Source organism: Mercenaria mercenaria, chromosome 14 (assembly GCF_021730395.1).
Source record: "Mercenaria mercenaria strain notata chromosome 14, MADL_Memer_1, whole genome shotgun sequence".
Lineage (NCBI taxonomy): Eukaryota > Metazoa > Mollusca > Bivalvia > Venerida > Veneridae > Mercenaria > Mercenaria mercenaria.
The window spans coordinates 2,452,700-2,476,167 of NC_069374.1; the positions used below are offsets into that span (position 1 = coordinate 2,452,700).

At 35.6% G+C, this 23,468-nt stretch overlaps 1 protein-coding gene across 1 annotated transcript in view; it reads right to left on the reverse strand.

Annotated features, from left to right (window-relative positions):
• Positions 1-4,555: 4,555 nt before the first annotated feature.
• Positions 4,556-23,468, reverse strand: part of LOC123526143 (TELO2-interacting protein 1 homolog) — a 49,329-nt gene continuing 30,416 nt past the window's right edge. The window contains exons 6-19 of the mRNA XM_053523982.1: positions 22,892-22,934; positions 21,578-21,817; positions 20,500-20,572; positions 18,578-18,788; positions 18,123-18,259; positions 16,857-17,022; positions 15,344-15,939; positions 14,221-14,420; positions 10,877-10,959; positions 9,970-10,085; positions 7,239-7,326; positions 6,260-6,346; positions 5,674-5,796; positions 4,556-5,161 (exon numbers count right to left, since the gene is read on the reverse strand). Coding sequence (XP_053379957.1) covers positions 5,084-5,161; positions 5,674-5,796; positions 6,260-6,346; positions 7,239-7,326; positions 9,970-10,085; positions 10,877-10,959; positions 14,221-14,420; positions 15,344-15,939; positions 16,857-17,022; positions 18,123-18,259; positions 18,578-18,788; positions 20,500-20,572; positions 21,578-21,817; positions 22,892-22,934 — 2,241 coding nt within the window. The 3' untranslated portion in view covers positions 4,556-5,083. The remainder of the gene's footprint in view (positions 5,162-5,673; positions 5,797-6,259; positions 6,347-7,238; positions 7,327-9,969; positions 10,086-10,876; positions 10,960-14,220; positions 14,421-15,343; positions 15,940-16,856; positions 17,023-18,122; positions 18,260-18,577; positions 18,789-20,499; positions 20,573-21,577; positions 21,818-22,891; positions 22,935-23,468) is intronic.

The window sequence follows — 23,468 nt, forward strand, 5'->3', positions numbered from 1 at the left end:
TGTAAGTAAGCTTATTAACAACCGCTACAACCAAGAGTATGTCTGTGTGAAACAAAATACGCCCGAAGAAATGTGCCATCACAGGCCAAAGCATTCCGAGTTAGAACTAAATTGCAAACATACCGACGGAATACCAGCATAATCGCGACAATACTCATAATCGCGACAATACTCGAAAATAAGCACGACAGTGCCCACGACTCTTGACTAAGAAACGTAATAACAGGAGTCAATGCTGCCCGTCTTTTTTGAACTAACAGTCATTATGATATATTGACATCCCACCCATTGCCCGCAAACCCATTAGAGGTCATTCAATGCCTATTGACGTATGTCTGGTAAGTTTTAAGGTCGCAGGTCAAATTATTCGCAAAATATTGAGGGAACTGTTGTTTTTTTTTGTACTAACAGTAACTGTGACCTCCAACTTTGACCCTATGACCTTGTAATCAATGGGGATAATGGACTGCACATGAGGAGGAACAGGTTATGCACGAACAATCACTGTGACCTTGACCTTTGTCCAACTGACATCAAAATCAAAAGAGAGCATTCAATGCCCATGGGCCCACAAAGTTTGGTGATCATATGTTAAGGCATTCTGAAGATACCATGTGGATTTGTTCTGTACTGAGTCGCTGCGACCTTGACCCACTGATCGCAATCTCAAAAGGGATCATACACTACATATGAGCAATCCAAAATATACTGTATATGGGCAATCCAACTGCCAATTTTTAGGATCGTGTCAACGAGTTCTCAAGATACTCAGCAAAATAAAGTCTCTGCGACCTTCACCTTTGATGAAACAGAATTGCTATTACACAGGCAGACAGATGAATGATCAAAGCAATCAAATATGTTCCTTTACGATGTATCAAAACCTCATGACAACTATAAAGATTCAATGCTTTCTCTATTAGATAAACTCACTACGAGAAGAGATTTATTCCTACTGACTTAGGCAGCTGCAAACATCGAGGCTTCGAAGAAAAAAAACATTTGGAAACTTCCGTTTTGAATTGATGTATTGTACCATTCGCCTGCCAGCTTAATACTACATCAACCAGACTTAATCTAAGTCTCCGCAAGTTTGCGGGACTCATCACATTTATCACATTTTGTACTTACGTAAATGATTTCAAGTTCTATCAATCACCCTGATGTCCGACTCCTGAACAACAGATACTGGCATCTGAATACGAGGTGGTCATGGTCATGTAGAGCATTCCAATATTAGATCCATTATGCTCGCTCGTGTCCGACAGTTTACAAAAATAACATTAAAATTTTGAAATTCTAGAAAAGGAAGACATACATGTACTTTGTATCTGGCACAAAAAGGAAAACAATGGGGAACATCTTAATTTTTGTATTCATATTTATTTTCCATAAAATATATTTCATTAGTACTTCTTAACATGTAACAAGCTACAACATATGCAAACATTAAAATATTTCAATACAGTGCAACCTTTGTTGCTCAATGTTGGAATACAAACAATCTTTCCACTACAATGAACATGTTTACATTTATCCATCCCATATCTATTACTGGATTTCTAAAATGTACACTATATAATATTCCGTGTATGAAACTATACGGTATGAAAGAAGGATCTCACATCACTGTGTATGATAGTTTTTTCCGGGAAAGTAAGAAACCAAGCATGCAGACATTAACATCATTTTTTCCTGCCTACAATTGTGAACTTTTCATTGCTATTTTTAACTATACAAGAGGTGTCAGAAGGCAGCATCTGTCGACTATTCAACAGCCTGTGAAGTTTCAATCCATTCCTATTAGTTGGTACTTCAGAAACCAGCATATATACAAAAACTTTACCAAAAAGTGACATTTTTTTAAATGCGAAGTAGAGTTATGAAACCTGTGCATTGCATGTCAGAACATCACAGTGAACAAGTGCGTGTGTTAAGTTTTAATCCATTCCCATTAGAGAGTCCCGAGATACCAGCATACATACCAAAACTCAACCAAAAGTCACATGTGCAGTTCTGAAGTCAAAATTATGATGTCAAAATGTGCATGTGTAGCTTGTATTTTGCCCTAAGGGAAAAGATAAGATGATCTACTACAACAATACCCATGTCTCTTCCAGCTAAGGTAGGTAAGAAATACCGCTTCAAACTGCTTATATTTGGTACCACTATTCTATTTGTTAAATGGCAAAAACAACTATGTCATAATACAACACAATGTAAATAATCATTAATGTATTCCAAATTGCCACACTTACAGCAACAAGCAAGTCAAATATTGCTAGGCAATACAACTCGCCTAAAGGGCTTTATTCCCACACATTTAAATATTTTCAAGGACAATATAACAATTTAACTACTTTATGCGATAAACATACGAGTATGATCATGCTGAAGCATTTAATGCTGAATATTTTGATTTGCATCTTAAATTTATTCAGTCAGATAATTCATCACTCGCCAGCCAGAAGGGCTTGTCAATGTTCTTTATATGAGTCGCGCCATGAGAAAACCAATGCAAGTGGCATTGCGACCAGCATGGATCCAGACCAGCATGCGCATCTGAGCAGTCTAGTCAGGATCCATGCTGTTCGCTAACAGTTTCTCTGAATGCTATAGGCTTTGAAAGTGAACAGCATGGATTCTGACCAGACTGTGCGGATGCGCAGGCTGGTCTGGATCCATGCTGGTCGCAAACCCACTATGTTGGTTTTGTCATGGCACGGCTCTTATACTGATACACCCTTCTGGATTTTACTGGTGGTATTTTGCCATGACCAAAACATTCAATTCATCTCGGCACAGAATATACAATATACAAAATGTACTAATAACCACTTGCAACAATGTACATACTAGTATCAAATCTGATAAATTAACTGACAAATTTTAATCACCGGGAAATTTGAGCACATTGACATTCCATTCCAACAAAACATCACATGAACATTTTTCTGAACTGTTAAAACCTTACAGCAAAAATTTTTACATGCAGTATTCATCACTTTGGTCTTATTTTGTTGCTTTGTTGTGTTTAGGATTATACTGACACAATTTAGGTAATACTGCATCCTTTCAAGTTTCCAATAGTCCCAAGGTGCCCCTCCAGGCTTGTTTCAGGTATAGACAGACACCTGGGTAAAATCGCTGACTATTCGTGAGCAGATTCCTTTCATGGACAACCCATATGAAGTTTCGAGCCCACACTTGTGTGGGGCAAATGATTTAAAGTTTGTGACATTAGTCACTTGGCTTAGCAGGCCACTCTTTCATATAAATTAATAAGAACCAACATGTACCCTAAAGGTAACTCTTATTTTTGAAAAATGGAACAGCGTCCTCACAATTTTAAAATAAACAATCTTTTTCACTTACAGAGAAACTTGCTGATATGTACAACAAAAATTTTAAGGTTACGCTAAAAAGGGGCATAACTTCCTTGAAATACATGTTAGATTTATGAATGTTGCTCTGATAGGTGCATGTCTTGACGTTGCCAACAACTTTTAGTCTTGACGTTGCCAAAAACTACTAGTCTTGACGTTGCCAACAACTTCTAGTCTTGACGTTGCCAACAACTTCTAGTCTTGACGTTGCCAACAACTTCTAGTCTTGACGTTGCCAACAACTACTAGTCTTGCCGTTGCCAACAACTACTAGTCTTGACGTTGCCAACAACTTCAATCTAGTCTTGACGTTGCCAACAACTACGAGTCTTGACGGTGGCAACAACTACTAGTCTTGACGTTGCCAACAACTTCTATGGAATTTGCTGAGAAACCTTTTTACATGGCAAAAATTTTACTAAAATTTCTTAGCCAGAAAGGGGCATAATTTTGTTAAAAGGTAGGCAAGAGTTAAAGAATCTGCTTAGAAAGACAAAATTTAAATGTGGCAATTTCAATCAGGGATTTTAAAATAAAGGAAATTTTACTTCAGCTAGGCAATTTTCTGATTATAAAAATATTTACAATGCTCCTTTTCAAGAAGACTTAAATTATATGTATATATTCTAATAACTATGATACATTAATGCCTGAAAAACAGATAAATTAAAATTTCTTACAAGTGCATTGAGGCAGATTTGTAACTTAAATTGGCTATTTCCAATAAAATAAAGCAAGAACGTTCTGGCACAGCATGAACTCTGGATAGAATTAAAGGAGCATACCTCTAGAATTTTCAAGTTTTCATAAATTGGAACATACTTTCATTTATATATAACATTAAAGTTCTGTTAGGCTTTTAATTCTGTTAAAAACAATAAATAAAGCAGATTTCCAAGTAAATATTATTCGTAACTGTATGGTAAGAATGTCCTTTGTTTAATATTATGTGTGAACTTTAAAGGGAGGTAACTATAGACATTGGATTCAATAAGACTTTCTACCATGTTTTTGAATATTCAAACCTTTGGCAAATATATGAAGAAACTATTATCAAAAATATGAATTTACAATAAAAAGAAATATTTTAAGTTCATAACAAAACTGAAGCAGCCACATTATAATCAAAGGTCATATGAGCATTTAAATAAAAAGAAAGAACAAACTGATTCAGTGAATCCATGACAATCTATTAATAAAAACACTCATGATTTCTGTAAAACACAAGTATGTAAATAAGATATCTCCTTTGTTACTCCTGCAACAAAAAATTAAATGTTTACCAGACCCAAATTTTATGACAAAATTACTCTGTATAATTTACAAAAATGTACAACTAACAAGTTCATGAGTATTTTCTACATTTGAAGTAAATATCTAAATAAATTTTTTTTGTGTGAAAGATAGGCAATGAACATCTTTAAGGTAAATTATTTAGCTGTTATCTTCATTATACTTTTTAACTGGTATTTCAGTAGCAATAACAGTCATAATTAATTCACCATTCGTTTTTTTTAGAAACAATTATTATTGTGAGGAATTTCTTGAGGCATGTCCCTTTAAGAAGCAGATGCAATCACAAAGTGGCAATAATATACCACAATAATTCAAGACACGTAATATGTATCTAGAAAATAAACTATGTATAATATATATGTCTCTCTTGAAGTAGATTTTCATTTCTCTTGTTTGGCAGGTCACAACAGTCCACATTCTGTCATCAGTTTGGTCACATTGCCTGTGTAGGCATTGCTGGAACTGGATTGTTTCAAACTCTGCAATATCCAAATTAAAAACTGACAAAAGCAAAATTTACCAAAGCAATTTAGCCATACAATATTCCTCTACACCTTGGTAGAATCACTGACCTTCCATAAGCCAGCTGGATGGCTTCCTCACATGAAGAATTCAACACCTCAAGTGTGGCTCGAACCCACATTGACGAGGGGCAAGTGACTGAAGACAGTGACCTTAACCACTCTGCCACAGAGGCCCCCTCCACATCTTTCAGAGTGGGCCAACTTCATCAGCAAACTGAATGCATTTGAGCAATGATTTACAATGAAATCACTGAATTTTGTGGACATGAAATCTCGTCGTTTTGATCAAAACTGCTAATTCCTGGTAATTAATTTGTGGATTTGACCATTATATGAACTGGAATTTTACCAGTTTGTTTATCAGGTTGATTGACTCCACCACAAAATCCACAAAAATTGGACCTCCAAGAAAATTAATGATTTCAAGGTATTGTGTGCTTTCAAATGTAGAACAAAACAATATTTACCTTAATTTCACTGTACTGTTCCCCAGGTGGTATATATGATTTAGGGCAGTATACACTACACAGTTTCAACCACATCAGGTCAGCATCTATTTGTATAAGTTCTTTGCAACATTCAATACATGCCTGAAATACCATATACTTGTGTAACACATTGACATATAGAAAACACCAAAAACATTTCAGGAATCTTATATAAAGCTGCTCAATTAGAGACTGAACTAGTGTAAAATACAATTCATCTAACCAGAACATATTTGAAAAGTAAAAAAAAACTTTAAAATCTGACAAAATTTCTACCTGTTCTAGTCTATATTTAAGACATTATAGGATGTGCCCCTGGTAAAAAAAAATTGTTAAACAATATGTCGAATATTTTCTGCTAAATTTAGTAAAAATAGCAGCCCTGAATAGATGTATGAAAATATGAGGATATGTATACTTGTTAAGCATTTGCTTGCAAGTTTTTTTGTTTTTGTTTATTCTTATAATCGGGGACAAATTTGTAATCAAGTCATACTTAATCCTTAGTTCAAGAGAAGGTGTTCATTTTCAACAAGGAGAGTATAATGCATGTGTATGTACTTACATTCTGTAGAGTCGCAGGCTGTTTTACATGAAGGTATGGCATACAGCTGGTAGTAATGATGTCAAGGTCACTCCCTTCTATACTTGTCTACAATATAAAATACAGAAATTTAAACCGTTCTGGGTCTGTGGTAATTGCATATACTAAATTGCTAAGTCATTTCTGTTTCAAAATTTATAATTACGTTCATAAATTAATTGAAAATCAAACAGTTTCTGTCTTAAAAGTTTTAAAAGATTCTGATCCAAATGCAATAATAAAAATTTATTTGCAATTTTGAAATTTTCCATCCAATTTAAAGCGACCGTTCATAGTTTTTTTTTAATAAAGCAGTTATCCATCTAATATAATACAATCACTTCCTGGGAATATGTTGGAGCATTTTATTCCATTGAAAACATTTGAATAATCACTAAATCATGATGCTGTAATTTGCTCTTCCAAATCAAAAGTGGAAATACCCAGAGTGCAGAGTTCACACGTGCCAAGATAACACACAAAACAAGGTCATATAAATAATGTATCTGAACTATCATCAGTACGTGTATCAGGTTTTAACGAGGTTTACATCTTTAAATAATCATTACATTTTTCATTTAGATTTTGTTGCTTTTTTCTCTTCTTTACTTCTGCAGTAAATCGAGCATGATTTACAAACAGAAACTAAAAATAAGAATTATATGTATATGAAATGGAGATATACATCCAATTAGTAATAACCAAGTATTTCCTCTATTTGTTTTAAAGGTAAACAACCAATTCCAACACAATTTTTGTCTTTACTGCAGTAGATAATATAGATGTTTTATATTTTCAAGTGCTTTAAAAGTCGCCAACACAAAGCTTATATCTTATTGTTTCATAAATTTTAGACAAATAAGCCTTTTACATGCAACAAATCATCTGTTTAGTTATTATACCTTTCAAACTGAACCGTAACTTGAGAAAAAAGGACATAAATTGTCTGAGCTCTACTTACGAGTTTTGCTATAGGGCTGATATGTTTAAGTATGGCAAGCTGTAGTTTGTAGTTTACAGTGAACTGGTAGGCGGAGCCAGCATGTACACTGAAATAAATGAACAAATACCGGTATAAATTTCTGGTTATATGAGAGAGACTATATCAAAACTTTAAGATATGGAAACAAGTGTGCCAAACTGTCACAATATACACAAAGAAAATTACTTTTGACTTTCAAAATACTGACTGTGCTGGTAAGTTGACAATTCTCAGTTATTCAAGGGTCATGACTCCAGAGCAACAAAGACTATTCTTCTGGTTATTGAACTTGGTCAAGATAATGTACACATAAATAATCTAGTAAGTTTAGTGAACATTGGATAAGCTTATTTAGTGGACACTAACAATTCTCACAATTGTAAATAACTTTCATTCTTTAACTCTAAAGTGAACTTGTACAAGACATTGTGCCAATAAACACTGTGACTAAATTTGGTGAACACTGCGTAAGGACTACTCAAGTAAGGGAGTGGGTGTTAGTCAATTTTTGCACTTCTGACCAGAGCTGCAGAGCCACTGGGACAATCTGGATGGTTATCAAACACGACTTATACCATAAACATTGTGACCCAGTTTGTTAAACACTGGATAAAAACTGCTTAAATTTTTCACAATTTAAGTAATTCAAGGGCCATAACTCCTTGCAGACTCTGAGGATGTTCACCATAATGCTGTCTGTTTCACAAATCAAGTGATAACAGTTTATTTAAAGACTTGGATAACTTCATTTTTATAAAAGAAAACAAGAGCTGTCCGTAAGACACCCAAGCTCGACTATTCGAAATACTGTCCCAGACGCAGGAAAATATTACCCAAAAAGGTTAAATATCAAGAGTTTTAAGTTCAAAAGGGGGCCTAATTTGACCAAAATATATATCAGTTATGGGACTTGCTGCTATCAACTAGTTTTATAACCCCGAAGGCACATGTGAAGTTTCAATTCAATATCTGCATTAGTTTTGGAGATAGAAACTCGCATGTAAAACTTTAACCAGAATTTTCAAAGTCCAAAAGGGGGCATAATTTGCCCAAAATACATGCCAGAGTTAGTGGACTTGACCCAGTGAGGTTGGTAATTGATCTAGAAAAAGAAAAAATAAGTTTTAAATCTATATGCCTTTTAGTAATTGCTGTATGTACTTCCACGCAAAACTTTAACCAGGACTTTCTTAGTCCAAAAGGGGAATAATTTGCTCAAAATACATGTAAGAGTTATGGGACTTGATCCAGTGAGGTTAGTAATTGTTATAGAAAAAGAAAAAATAAGTTTCAAATCTATAATGCCTTTTAGTAATAGCTGTATGTACTTGCACGCAAAACTTTAACCAGAATTTGCTAAGTCCAAAAGGGGGCATAATTCGGCCAAAATAAAGGTCAGAGTTATGGGACTTGCTGCTATCAACTAGTTTTATAACCCCGAAGACACTTGTGAAGTTTCAAATCAATATCTGTATTAGTTTTGGAGATAGTAACTTGCATGTAAAACTTTAACCAAAATTTTCTAAGTCTAAAAGGGGGCATAATTTACTCAAAATACATGTCAGAGTTATGGGACTTGAAACAGTGAGGTTGGTAATTAATCTAGAAAAAGAAAAAATAAGTTTCAAATCTATATGCTTTTTAGAAATAGCTGTATGTACTTGCACGCAAAACTTTAACCAGAATTTGCTAAGTCCAAAAGGGGGCATAATTCGGCCAAAATAAAGGTCAGAGTTATGGGACTTGCTGCTATCAACTAGTTTTATAACCCCGAAGACACATGTGAAGTTTCAAATCAATATCTGTATTAGTTTTGGAGATAGTAACTTGCATGTAAAACTTTAATCAAAATTTTCTAAGTCTAAAAGGGGACATAATTTGCTCAAAATACATGTCAGAGTTATGGGACTTGATCCAGTGAGGTTGGTAATGGATCTAGAAAAAGAAAAAATAAGTTTCAAATCTATATGCCCTTTAGAAATAGCTGTATGTACTTGCACGCAAAACTTTAACCAGAATTTTCTAAGTCCAAAAGGGGGCATAATTTGGCCAAAATGAAGGTCAGAGTTATGGGACTTGCTGCTATCAACTAATTTAATAACCCCGAAGACACTTGTGAAGTTTCAAATCAATATCTGTATTACTTTTGGAGATAGTAACTTGCATGTAAAACTTTAACCAAAATTTTATAAGTCCAAAAGGGGGCATAATTTATTCAAAATACATGTCAGAGTTATGGGACTTGATCCAGTGAGGTTGGTAATTGACCTAGAAAAAGAAAAAATAAGTTTCAAAGCTATATTATGCCTTTAATTGATGGCTGTATGTACTTGCATGCAAAAACTTAACCAAGGTGTGACGCCGACGCCGACGCCAGGGTGAGTAGAATAGCTAGACTAGCAAGCTAAAAAACCAAAGGGTATAGGTCACAAATCACTGATTTTATGTAATTATGTCTTGCAATAATGAAGTGCAGGCGGTTGAAAGCATACCATAATTCAAGTCAATAAGTGATCTGTAACTGACTCCTAGTTAAAATGCTCCATCTGACACTAAACCACTTTAATACTGAATATTATTCTATAAAATTCAGGTGTTCACTTCTTTTGAAAATTCCTAGCCAGTCATTAGATAAGGGAGATAATTCAATGTACGAAGTTCTTCATAAAGCCTATAATAAAACCTGTCTCCAAACATCAGATTGTCTTACCTGATTTGAGCCTGATTGTTCAGGAATGTGGACAGTTTTGGAAGAATATCTTTGGTGATTCTGTGTTTAACAAAATCTCCAGCTGATCTGGCAATCACCTGGAGAACATCTAATGCCTGAAATATAAATATGTCATAATTGGGACGCGCCATGGGAAAACCAACATAGCGGCTTTGCGACCAGTATGGATCCAGACCAGCCTGCACATCCGCGCAGTCTGGTCAGGATCCATGCTGTTCGCTAACCGTTTCTCTAACTACTATAGACTTTGAAAGCGAACAGTATGGATCCTGACCAGATTGCACGGATATGCAGGCTGGTCTCAATGCATGCTGATTGCAAAGCCACTATGTTGGTTTTCTCATGGTGCGGCTCATATAATGTGCATAATATAGTGATATGTCTAATCTCTTTCAAGGACTTTTCTGAAAAACATTAGCTGTATTTTCTAAAATTCAATAATTTCTACAATATATCTAACATACAAATTTCAATCACCCTATTCAGGTAGTGATCAATTTCAATTATTTTTTCCCAGCACAGACATGAAATTCAACCACATTTTAGGACTTTTTTAATTCATGTAATTTTCAAGAGTGGCATGGACTTTTCAGGTCTATGTAAACCCTGTTTGCACGACCTGTGAGTAAAATTATAAAATCTACTACTTTTTACTGAAAAAGAAACCCCAAAGTTAGGGTCATCTCTTGACAAATCTCCAATTCCTTTTCTCTACAGTAATCTAACCTGAATTGCCTGTTTACCTCTGCAGAGGCCAAGAGGAAACAATTTTGTCAAAACAAGTCTGAATATTGGAACCTGGTATGTGAAACTCATTTACAGGTTGTTGTTGTTGTTTACTATAACAGAGTTCAGGAACAGTTATATGGCTTAAGTAATAATTTACCTTTACTATAACCAATTTCTCTTCATCTGCAAAGCACAGACTAAATGAAGGCCAGATCTGATGAATCAGGGGCAACAACTCATCTGAAATACATATTTATTTTTTTCAAAAAATTCTATCATTAATTTAAAAATTAAGTCTATACAAATGCTTAATAAATGACCACGTGTCTTAATTTCATTGACAAAGGAATGTTCTAAATTTCAGCAATTCAGACTTCATAAAAAACATCAAATTAAGCCCTCCACATACCTGTAACATTACAAATAAATTATGAAACCTTAACCTCTTTATTATCATTATTTAAAATGTCTGTTTTCACCATGTTAAAATAACTTAAACTTTTATGGTGGCAAAAGATCCTAGGTGTTTCCTGTTTCAATTGGGCAAGATCAACACCCCGAGTAAAGAAACCAACCTTAAATAAGCCAGCTGGATGGTTCCCATACACTGAAAATACCACCCATGATGAGGTTCAAAGTTTTTGTTTTGTTTTGGGTTTTACACTAAATTTCAACAGTATTTCAGTTATGTAATGGTGGGCAGTTAACCTAACCAGTGTTCCTGGATTCTGTGCAAGTACAAATCTGTTCTCTGCAAGCAACTGCCAACTTGCCCACAAGTATAATGGTGGCAGACGAATGATTTCCGATACAATGTCTTTTATCAAATCATCACAGAGAACATACGCCTCGCCAAGGATCAAACTCACAACCCCACAATGTGTAGATCTATGCTCTCCCTATAGAGCTTAGCAAGCAGGCCTTAGGCTCAAAGTGTGGGGAAAATGATTCTATGTTAGCAAGCTCAACAACTTGGTCACAGATGACTTAATAACACTGATATACATATAAGAGTGATGGTGTCAAGATACCGTGATATGATAATGTTGTACAGGTATAACTGGTCATGTCAAGATTACAAGTATACCTTGATATGATAGTGTTGTACAGGTATAACTGGTCATGTCAAGATTACAAGTATACCTTGATATGATAGTGCTGTCAAGGTATAACTGGTCATGTCAAGATTACAAGTATACCTTGATATGATAGTGCTGTACAGGTATAACTGGTCATGTCAAGATTACAAGTATACCTTGATATAATAGTGCTGTACAGGTATAACTGGTCATGTCAAGATTACAAGTATACCTTGATATGATAGTGTTGTACAGGTATAACTGGTCATGTCAAGATTACAAGTATACCTTGATATGGTTTAAGTGCTGTACAGGTATGACTGTGTCAAGTCAAGATTACAAGTATACCTTGATATGGTTTAAGTGCTGTACAGGTATGACTGTGTCATGTCAAGATTACAAGTATACCTTGATATGGTTTAAGTGCTGTACAGGTATGACTGTGTCAAGTCAAGAATACAAGTATACCTTGATATGATAGTGTTGTACAGGTATAACTGTGTCATGTCAAGATTACAAGTATACCTTGATATGGTTTAAGTGCTGTACAGGTATGACTGTGTCAAGTCAAGATTACAAGTATACCTTGATATGGTTTAAGTGCTGTACAGGTATGACTGATGGTGTCAAGGTTACAAGTATACCTTGATATGGTTTAAGTGCTGTACAGGTATGCCTGGAGGTGTCAAGATTACAAGTATACCTTGATATGGTTTAAGTGCTGTACAGGTATGCCTGGAGGTGTCAAGATTACAAGTATACCTTGATATGGTTTAAGTGCGGTACAGGTATGCCTGATGGTGTCAAGATTACAAGTATACCTTGATATGGTTTAAGTGCTGTACAGGTATGCCTGATGGTGTCAAGATTACAAGTATACCTTGATATGGTTTAAGTGCTGTACAGGTATGCCTGGAGGTGTCAAGATTACAAGTATACCTTGATATGGTTTAAGTGCTGTACAGGTATGCCTGGAGGTGTCAAGATTACAAGTATACCTTGATATGGTTTAAGTGCTGTACAGGTATGACTGATGATGTCAAGATTACAAGTATACCTTGATATGGTTTAAGTGCTGTACAGGTATGCCTGATGGTGTCAAGATTACAAGTATACCTTGATATGGTTTAAGTGCTGTACAGGTATGCCTGATGGTGTCAAGATAGATTACAAGTATACCTTGATATGGTTTAAGTGCTGTACAGGTATGCCTGATGGTGACAAGACAGATTACAAGTATACCTTGATATGGTTTAAGTGCTGTACAGGTATGCCTGCTGGTGTCAAGATAGATTACAAGTATACCTTGATATGGTTTAAGTGCTGTACAGGTATGACTGATGGTGTCAAGATAGATTACAAGTATACCTTGATATGGTTTAAGTGCTGTACAGGTATGACTGATGGTGTCAAGATAGATTACAAGTATACCTTGATATGGTTTAAGTGCTGTACAGGTATGACTGATGGTGTCAAGATTACAAGTATACCTTGATATGGTCTGATGGTGTCAAGATTACAAGTATACCTTGATATGGTTTAAGTGCTGTACAGGTATGCCTGATGGTGTCAAGATTACAAGTATACCTTGATATGGTTTAAGTGCTGTACAGGTATGCCTGATGGTGTCAAGATTACAAGTATACCTTGATATGGTTTAAGTGCTGTACAGGTATGACTGATGGTGTCAAGATTACAAGTATACCTTGATATGGTTTCAGTGCTGTACAGGTATGCCTGATGGTGTCAAGATTACAAGTATACCTTGATATGGTTTAAGTGCTGTACAGGTATGCCTGATGGTGTCAAGATTACAAGTATACCTTGATATGGTTTAAGTGCTGTACAGGTATGACTGATGGTGTCAAGATTACAAGTATACCTTGATATGGTTTCAGTGCTGTACAGGTATGCCTGATGGTGTCAAGATTACAAGTATACCTTGATATGGTTTAAGTGCTGTACAGGTATGCCTGATGGTGTCAAGATTACAAGTATACCTTGATATGGTTTAAGTGCTGTACAGGTATGCCTGATGGTGTCAAGATAGATTACAAGTATACCTTGATATGGTTTAAGTGCTGTACAGGTATGACTGATGGTGTCAAGATTACAAGTATACCTTGATATGGTTTCAGTGCTGTACAGGTATGCCTGATGGTGTCAACATTACAAGTATACCTTGATATGGTTTAAGTGCTGTACAGGTATGACTGATGGTGTCAAGATTACAAGTATACCTTGATATGGTTTAAGTGCTGTACAGGTATGACTGATGATGTCAAGATTACAAGTATACCTTGATATGGTTTAAGTGCTGTACAGGTATGACTGATGATGTCAAGATTACAAGTTTACCTTACCTTGATATGGTTTAAGTGATGTACAGGTATGCCTGATGGTGTCAAGATTACAAGTATACCTTGATATGGTTTAAGTGCGGTACAGGTATGACTGATGGTGTCAAGGACTAGAAGTCGTAGGCGTGGATTTCTCGATGATATAATATGTTTACATCTCAGCATCACTTCTTTCACTGCTGTAACATGGTGTGGCAGTGGCGGCTTCTTTTCTTCATCAGTTTCCATAGAAATATCATCCTTTGTGTTTGAAGGATCAGGGCTAAAATGGACAGCAAAATGTTAACTTGATTTGTATAACTGGGTTTGAAAATCAGGCTGACAGCTAAGGTTGTCTTGTGACTTTCAAGCTTTCACAATGAAGGAAACAGGAACATTATTGAATAAAAGTTCAAAATTGGTACAACAGCTGATAAATTTTTATGACATAACATTTATAACAGACCTATAAATAGTTCTTTAAAAAAGTCCTCTTAAACTTCTTGTGTTTTACTAATAAGATAAAAAATCAAAATTCATACCCCATTATGTGTCTCTATGGTTATATCAGTAGCCTGATCTGCAATGCTGTATTCAGTTTGTGTGGATTTTGCAAGACCTGGATCCAAAGAAACCCTTCTATCCAGTTTGATCCAGCCTGACAAAATCCATAAGAGCTAAATGAATCATTGCAGATCAAGGAACTGTTTTAGCGACCATTTTATAAATCAAAGTTACCTATTTCTAGCGTCATATCAGCAAAGATTGATTATAACTGTAGTCATTTGAAATGATGTCCTTTCTGATGTAAGTAACATCGAAAGGCCATCATTATGTCATTATTTCAAGTCATATTTTACTTCACAACTAAAGCAGCTGTCAAATTATTGAATATTTTCCTGTATACGATAGTTCAATACAGCATTTTGCATTCCTGAGTAAAACACATGCTGTATTTCTAATAGTAAATTTGTAAGTATATGATAAATGTCAAGATTATTACAGTACTGAGTTCTTGTAGATTTTTAAAGGCAGGATCTCGTTAAGTTTAAACAATTATGTTCTACTATTTTACCAGCAAACCAAAGGGCAGTTTCAATAACAACTATTGCTATGGACCTCTTTATCAATTGATTAGGTTTCAAAAATTACAAACTGATCTGGATAAAATATTATCGACAATCAATATGCTGTGATTAAAATAACCTGAAATTCTGCAATTCATCCTCAGTGAACTCCCCTCTAGCTTCACTCTCCAGTTTCAGGAGGTTAGAAAAGTAACTCTTCAGCTCTTCTGTTCCCCTCCCTATTCTGTCAGGAACTTTTGGAGCTGCCGAGGCAGCTTCGTCTCTAATACTCATACATGAATTATCCTGTGTAACACTGAATTCACAAGTACATCTCCTTTTTTCACTACCACCGTCTGTTGTGTGACTAGAAGAACAGTTACAGTAACCCACTGCACTACTATTTTTAACATCTTCTGAAATATTTTTCTGACCAGTTTCTGAACTTTTAGTAACTATTTCTTTATTATGGCACTGATGTTTTGCAATTCCTTTTACATTTTCCGAGCCTATCTGTTCTTCTCCTGTAGCATTTGAAGAATTATTCTTTGGACTTTTGCTGTTTAACTGACTATGGCACTTGCTGTGTGATTGGTTCCCACATTTACAAACTTGGTTATTGGTACAAGCACACTGCTCCGGGAACCATCTAACCACAGCTTTAGAGAGTTCATTAAGGACACCCATAAACAGAACTGACTCCTCTGCATAGTTGTCATCTAAAGATTCCAAAATCTGAAAAGCAGAGAAATATGTTGATAAAATTCAAATCCCAATGTTTACAGTCCAAAATACATGCTTTTAACATGCCCATGTATTTCATTCTCAAACAGGAACAACAGTAATAGGATTCAATACTTTACTGATTTTCTGCTTTTAAAACAATTGATTTAAACATCTTTCTAACTTGACATGTGTAGATCAGTTTACATTTCTATACTACAACAACTTACTGGCTGTAAATTTAACTAGGGCACTTTCGTCACTTTAAAAGCATTGCACCAGGTCCTTCTAGTGTAAAATCTATGGTAAATTTCCTGACAATGGGGATATATTTTTCTATATATGTTTTGTAATGATCTAAGGATATATGCAACAATCAGTGATATTTTCTACTAAATTAACTTTTTGGACAGCAAAAAAATCTGAGTCCTTTATCCAGTGATAACTAACGGGATTTTTTTTCCCAACAAGTAAGGAGAATCAGTATAATCCCTGACTGGATCAAATACAGGCCCAGAAAAACGTTTAATAACAGCCCTGTAAATATTTACTGCACAATGTGATCTGTTCTGATATATACAGGGATTTACTGCTGAAATATTGACAGAAGGTCATCATTACTCTTTGCACCTGATTCTGGGTGTCTAATCTTATTTGATCATTTTTAATGTTGGGTTACAACTAGTGACAATACATAAACACAGTCTGTCCTTCATTTTACAGTTAATTTTTTCAATAAAAATCCAGTAATGTTTGTTAACTTCAAGCAAGACGCTCGTGACATGCAGGCTGCTACTCAAGATTAGACAACACTTCAATCAAACAGGGGATGATGGAAAATACATTCTTAAAGCTATTTTGCTGAACAGTTTCCCTAATCAAGTGAACTTGAAAATTGCAGAGAAACCAGAATATTTGTCTCAGGTTACCTCATAAACAGTATCATCAATCAGGGGCAGTAACTCTGCACTACTATACTGTAACATGACTTTGAGCACCAGGGGGCACTTCCTGTTCCTGTCGAGATGACGAAGTCTCAGTGAGATAGCATTCATCAGGTAGTCGGAATTATTACGTATCAACTCATCTAGTGATCTGTAATACAATTACATAAAGTAAATTGCTAGCATATTTTTCTGCAGCTACTAAAATTACATAAAGTAAATTATTATTATTATACCAGATTTATATAGCGCCCTTTTCATGATCAATTTCACGTTCAAAGGCGTGTTACATAGTTCAAATGCAGCCACACGGGGCGCATAATTCATCCTTTACTAGAACAGACACAGAGCGATCTGACCAGAGGGACAGAGTGAGACAAAGCCCCCACGACAGAGAGATCAGAAATCAGATACAGGCTTGTCCGGCTAACTTAGCCTAGCTCGTTGCGAATAGACAGCCTGGTTCTTTAACGTGCCCAGTGTATAGCACTGATACAAGCAAGGATTGCCTGGGTTCCTGACCAGTACACCTCTAGTTGGGTGGGAAACACTGAAAAGTGTTTCTGAAAATTCCCGAGTAGCTGCCGGGGTTCGAACCGCTGACCTCAGGATTGGAAGGCCAGTGTGCAAACCACTGAGCTATCCATCCACCCAAAAATCGCTATCATATCAGTTAAACGCAACTTGTTCATAGTTGTGGTGAAAAATTAGAATATCTTCTGATACACTTTGTCATGAATATTGGTATCTTTATTTTAAAAGCAAGTGAAAAAGCAGTAGAAAATATTCGCATTATCCCATGTAGTATGAATATTTTGTGTGTTATTTCAAAAGTTTTTTGGGTATATTACTCCTTTTACGGAACTGTTTTTACAAAACAGGTATCCTCATAAAATTTCATGCAAATAAGTTTAAACCAAAGGTCACTTTAAGTACATACAGATTTTAACAAGAAACGTGATTTCACGAAAACCAGGTTTTCAAACTTTGCATCATGCCAACACGTTCTGTTTCTAAAAAGAGTCATTAGAACATATATATATTTGACTGCATCCAATCTTGCCATTCAGAAGTACAGATATAACAAACTTGGACTATTCATTGCGGCAATTGCCATATGTAATTTGTGACTTATGTCATTCCTTTGACCTTGACACTATGGCAGAGTAAGGCCCAGACAAGGGTTTGAACTGTGACCTGTCAATTTTCACTATTTAAAAACACTAAACATTGTACCAGAAGAAGTCATACTTGTATCTACAGGCAGTACAGACGTCCCAGAGTGCTATAAAGGCAGCATTACTGATATAAGCAGTTTGGTCACCAAGTTTCTCCAACATCGGGTATAATACATGTATCAGAAACCTCTCAAAGTTACTCTTCAACACCTGAAAAACAAAGTCAGAGCATATTTTTTCCCCATTTCATTTTAGGTTTTAGGTAATTTTTTCTGTTAGGTTTTCATGTCACTGTTTTCTATTTTTGTTGACTTTTAGATAACTTTCCTATTGTCTATTTTCCACTTTTTGAAAAACTACTTGCAATATATAAATTCAAAGAGGTTTGTACATGAAGTGCTACTGATTATCAGAACATTATATATCTGTTACTTTAACTAACGGCGATGCCGATGCCGGGACGAATGCAATAGCTCTAACTTTTTCTTGGAAAAATCGAGCTAAAAATGTGTAAGCTTAATAGCAAACCTTGGAGAAATTTCCAAATCCTTCAAGGTATAGTGCAATCTGTACAATGTTACGGTTCATCTTAGCTGCTGTAGCATCTACACCGTGGGAGTTGTTTGTAACAGCCAACCCTCTCAGCTGCTGTTCCAGTGACTGAACTTTCTGATGTGGTCCAGTAACTGAGGTCACAAGGTCAAAGTTGATAGGGTTCAAATACTCATCTACCAACATTCTGAAAAAATATACACATTTCCTGTATTACAATAATTTTTTTGTTGTTGTTGTTGTTGGATTTAACGCCGCAACGACACATGATAGGTCATATGGCGACTTTCCAGCTTTAATGGCGGAGGAAGACCCCAGGTGCCCCTCCGTGCATTATTTCATCACAAGCGGTCACCTGGGTAGAACCACCGACCTTCCGTAAGCCAGCTGGATGGCTTCCTCACATGAAGAATTCAACACCCCGAGTGAGGCTCGAACCCACATCGATGAGGGGCAAGTGATTTGAAGTCAGCGACCTTAACCACTCGGCCACGGAGGCCCCTGTATTACAATAACAAGTCATGGTGAACATATTCAATGTTAAATCTTCTGTAGAGTATTATTTACTGTACACTACTCTAAGTTCTGATACATTTTAACTTATATCATGCTGGATATGACTGATTCTGCCTTTGCAACCAGTGTAGATCATGATCAGCCTGCACATCCATGCAGTCTGATCAAGATCTGCACTGTTCGCCATTCAGTCAGTATAATTTTAGTAAGCACCCCCTTTTAACAGTCAATACTACTATCCAAATTTAAAGATGGACAAGTTCAATATAGAATTTAGCAGGGTAAGGGGTTACCTGTATCAGTTTTTTTTTCTGGATATATAGACACCATGATGATACATTCAATTACTAGAATTTATTCAAGTCTCCGAAGTTACCTCAGCAGATTATACAGCTATAAAGTGAGATTTAAGTTAAATGAGCCGTGCCATGAGAAAACCAACATAGTGGGTTTGCGACCAGCATGGATCCAGACCAGCCTGCGCATCCGCGCAGTCTGGCCAGGATCCATGCTGTTCGCTTTCAAAGCCTATAGTAATTAGAGAAACCGTTAGCGAACAGCATGGATCCTGACCAGACTGCGCGGATGCGCAGGCTGGTCTGGATCCATGCTGGTCGCAAACCCACTATGTTGGTTTTCTCATGGCGCGGCTCAAATAATGATTCAAATTCTTCCTCTGCTTCTGATTCAAGCAGAAAAGCTGTTTGTTTCACACAAAGAAAAAGTAAGAAATGGTAGAAAATGTAGGAAACTGGACAGTCTATACATTATTAAGAGGTTATAATATAACTCAGCTGTGTCAGCTGTGCCTTCTGGCCATAATGGACCGCCCAGAGCCATAACTGCCTGATAGTTTTTTTTCCGAGGGCCATTATGAAACTAGGTGTGCCACTATGGCTAGAAGGCATACACTAGCTGCCTGTTGACCTTTTTGTTATATATCTTGTCTTCATTTATCTTGGTATTTTCATTCTTTTTATTTCCCACAAACTTATATATATCAACTATAGCGTTTTGTTTTTTTGGTTTTTTTTTCACCCGAAATGCCATCAATATTTGTGAATCTACTTGAAAAAGGATTCAGCACCCTCTCACTCTCCATATCGAGTTGCTGTATAACATTTACATTTGAAAACACCAAACTTTTGGTTACCAAAAGCCATTTTTATAACTGCATGTTAGGCAAGGCTCTACTGTGTATTACAGATTCATCAATGGCATCAGTAATGGGGTTTTTACTGGGGTTTCTTTTGTTACTATCTATAGAAATGTATATAATATTCAACTGTAACACTGCTGAAAGTAAGCATTAAACTCATAGCACACAAACAAACAAATTCCCTTCATACAGCAGTATTCTTTAAAAAAAAAAGTTGTATCACCTTATAACACTGTCAATTTCATCTCTGCTGTGTTTGTTCCAACTTTTCCCATTCTTTGTGTTACTTGTACATACTGTAATAATAAATCATTTCGTGGAAATGATAGAGGTTAAACTAACAGGAGACAAAAGTCAGGTTTTACCTCAAACTTGATCTTGGTATGATAATACAGTTTTTTACCATCCACTAGTCAAACATGAAATTAAAGAGCAACAAAATACATTTCACCTCTGTAAGTATGTGCCTTAATACAGGTAGAAATCTGCCAATACCGGTAACAATAAATGTCTAAGAACCTAGAATTAAACTTATCAAACACATCGATGAGGGGCAAGTGATTTGAAGTCAGCGACCTTAACCAAGTTTCATAAAGATTGGGTCAAAATTGTGGTCTCTAGAGTGTTCACAAGCTTTTCCTTTGATCTGACCTACTGACCTAGTTTTTGACCCCACATGACCCAGTTTTGAACTTGACCTAGAAATCATCAAGACTAACATTCTGACCAAGTTTCATAAAGTTTGGGTCACAAATGTGGTCTCTAGAGTGTTCACAAGCTTTTCCTTTGATCTGACCTACTGACCTAGTTTTTGACTCCACACGATCCATTTTTAAACTTGACCTAAAGATCATCAAGACTAACATTCCGACCAAGTTTCATAACGATTGGGTCACAAATGTGGCCTCTAGAGTGTTCACAAGGCAAATGTTCACGGACAACGCACGGCTGACGACTGACGAGGGACTACGCATGACAGACACCTGACAATGACAGGTCACAATAGCTCACCTTGAGCACTTTGTGCTCTGGTGAGCTAAAAAACCTGGAAATGTTATTTAAGTTGAAATTAGAACAAAAAGGCAATTAAGCCAATTTTTAAATTAAGCTACCTGGCTGCTTAAGTTAAGTGAATGCTTAATACTGGTGACATTAACGAAAGTTTAACTGTAAGCTCTGACAATAAGCAAACACTGCCTGAGTTTGCTGACAGATGAACAGATAGACAAGTGTCACAGCAGGATATGCTCTTTCTATAGTAGAAACACAAAACTATATGTAGTTAAGTGAAATTACTTTACCTAATTCTCCAGTTGTTCCCAACATAATTTCATTGATGACTAGTGTGGCCTGCAACTTAAACATACTGCTCTCATGAAATATATCAAGAAAGTGGTCTATCAACAGGTGTATGTCACCATAGTAACCCAAGAGATGACACACACCCTGTACCTTCTGGAAGATGCGATCATTGTTGAAATGTTTGAAGTATTTTCGTGGACGTACGATACTAAACGCTTCATGGGTTATTCCACCACTTCCTAAAAACAAGAATCAAACACTATTGTGAAAAAGAAGTCACATGATCAGCAGATATCTACGTAAGGTTTGTAAATAAGCAATTTAAAAATTTTAAGACCAAGCTTTATTTTGCACTTCCGATGTTAAATTATGGTAAATTTTTAAGAAATCAGGCTAATGCTTAATGCATATGGACATGAAAATATGCTAGCTGAAGGCTTGTAACAACATCAAGTCCTAGCATTTATCTGTAGGATAAAACCATGCCACCATGCCTTTTTGAATACATTTTTCTTGTTCAGTAACTGATATTTTGTTATATTCATGTGGTACGATTTTTTGTTGATTTCATGGAGGCACCAATTAATAAAATTTAATTACAATGCACCTGCCATATCCCCATTTATTGTTTCTTTTTTTAAATCCACAAATGCAGTATATACTAGTAGCCATTTTGCCAAATTCATGTCCAAGTGAAACAGCAATTTTGACAAATTCATGTCCACATCAAACAGCATTTTGGCAAATTCATGTCCATGTGAAATAGCCATTTTGGCAAATTCATGTCCAAGTGAAATAAAAATTTTTGCAAATTCATGTCCACATCAAATAGCCATTTTGACAAATTCCTGTCCATGCGAAATAGCCATTTTAGCAAATTTATGTCCATATGAAATAGCCATTTTGGCAAATTCATGTCCACATGAAATAGCCATTTTACAGGGCTCCAGATAATTTTTTTGGCCTATGAGTATTTACTCACCATAATTTTTGTGAATGAGTAAAATGGTAAAATCTGAAATTTACTAAAATAATTTTACTCCTAAAAATTTTAAATGTGAAAAAAAACAGAAATCGGTTTTTATACCGTTACATATTTTTTGGGGGTGTAACACCCAAAATTTGTTTGCGTTCAGTTTCAATTCCCCATTCAATTTTTTGCTTTTTTTTTCCCGGTTAAAAACATCCGCTATAAATCCAAGATATTAAATATCCCTTTTTAAATTTTTTTGGGGGGATCTTTTTTTTGGTTTAAAAATGCGTAGAGTGTTTGTTCACTTTTAACATTCTTAGAAAGACATTTTGTTGTTTACTCCATACCGGAAGTTGATTATTACGATATTTTAAATCGATACTCTAAAAATTTAATACCGTACTACAAAAAATTTTTTCCCCAACTATTTGATTTACCACGCTTGGTCGTATAATATTTTTTAACTATTTTTTGGGGGCCATTTCAATGCGTTTCTTCTATTGGGAAAATTACCCCGACCGTGCTCTGTTACGTACTTTGAGTAAAGCATTTGCGGGAGTTCTGAATTTTCTTATCTTTTTATACGCTTAAAAATGATCGACACGCGTTAGCATTATTTCAAAGGGGAATTTAGGGCTAAACGATCTTTCTGGACCCCTGTTTTTGCAAATTTATGTCCATATAAACAGCATTTAACAAAATGCCCATGTAAATAAAAATTCGAAAAGATGTGTCAATGGGTAGTTTTTTCGACAAAAAGCATAAAAAGGAAATTAAACTATTTCACGTAACCGGTATTAAATTTTACAAAAACAAAAATGTTTCACCATCCTGTAACGTGGTTTTTCCCTCACAATCTTTATATCAAAAACACCCCAGTTTAGAATTGCTGGCCAGTGACTTTCCCTTCAGGTGTG